Below are 712 nucleotides of genomic sequence, written 5' to 3'. Positions count from 1 at the left end.
GGAAAGTTTAACGTCGTGAAAATATTACAGAACTTACTTCAAAAGGTGCTACACTCAGCTCATTCATGGAAAACAAGAATTCACCAGCAAAACCTGTCACCTTCTTTCTTTCTCATTTGATTATTTCACTGAAAGCATTTGCTTCCCTTTCACGCTGCCTGGTAGCAATTTAAGAACAAAAATCTTACCTTGTGAGCAAATGAGCTTCTCTTGGGAGGGAGATTTGGTTTGAGGACTAAGTGCAAGATTATATTAAGGGTACCAACACAAACAGAACAAACACACAGCCACGCGAGGTGTGTTCCCAAAACTGTGAATCCGTCCCAGAAGAAAGCCGGAACAAGCGCTGTCAGAATAACCGTAAGAACACAGAGGAGGTTGGCAGCCAAGAGCCTCCTGATTTCTGCTTCTCTCATCGCGTTCCCTACGGACCAGCCACCTGCAAGACAAGTCGCACCCCGTTACTGAAACGCAGCACGGGCACTACAGGGGATCTTTCCTCGTCAAAACACGCGAGGCAGAACTCTGAGCTTAGTTTGGGGCTGAAAATTACAATTTTGGGGCAGGAGAATGTCACTCGTTCAAAAGCCATGCCCAAAGCCACGGCCACAGCAGCAGTGCGCTAGGAGCCTGCCCCCACAGCGGCACCCCTCACGCCACCGGGGGTGACTCCCGACAGAGAGGGCCGCCTCAGCCCCTCCGCGCCTGGGCT

At 50.4% G+C, this 712-nt stretch overlaps 1 protein-coding gene across 1 annotated transcript in view; it reads right to left on the bottom strand.

The window, feature by feature from the left end:
• Window positions 1-416, bottom strand: part of PIGF (phosphatidylinositol glycan anchor biosynthesis, class F) — a gene marked incomplete at its 3' end in the record, with an annotated part of 7,929 nt that extends 7,513 nt beyond the window's left edge. The window contains exon 1 of the mRNA XM_010161664.1: window positions 189-416. Coding sequence (XP_010159966.1) covers window positions 189-416 — 228 coding nt within the window. The remainder of the gene's footprint in view (window positions 1-188) is intronic.
• Between the last annotated feature and the right edge of the window lie 296 nt (window positions 417-712).

This window comes from Eurypyga helias, unplaced genomic scaffold, assembly GCF_000690775.1.
Source record: "Eurypyga helias isolate BGI_N326 unplaced genomic scaffold, ASM69077v1 scaffold28221, whole genome shotgun sequence".
Taxonomy (NCBI): Eukaryota; Metazoa; Chordata; class Aves; order Eurypygiformes; family Eurypygidae; genus Eurypyga; species Eurypyga helias.
The sequence above is the reverse complement of the archived record's forward strand: the minus strand, read 5'-3'. Positions and strand labels throughout refer to the sequence as shown.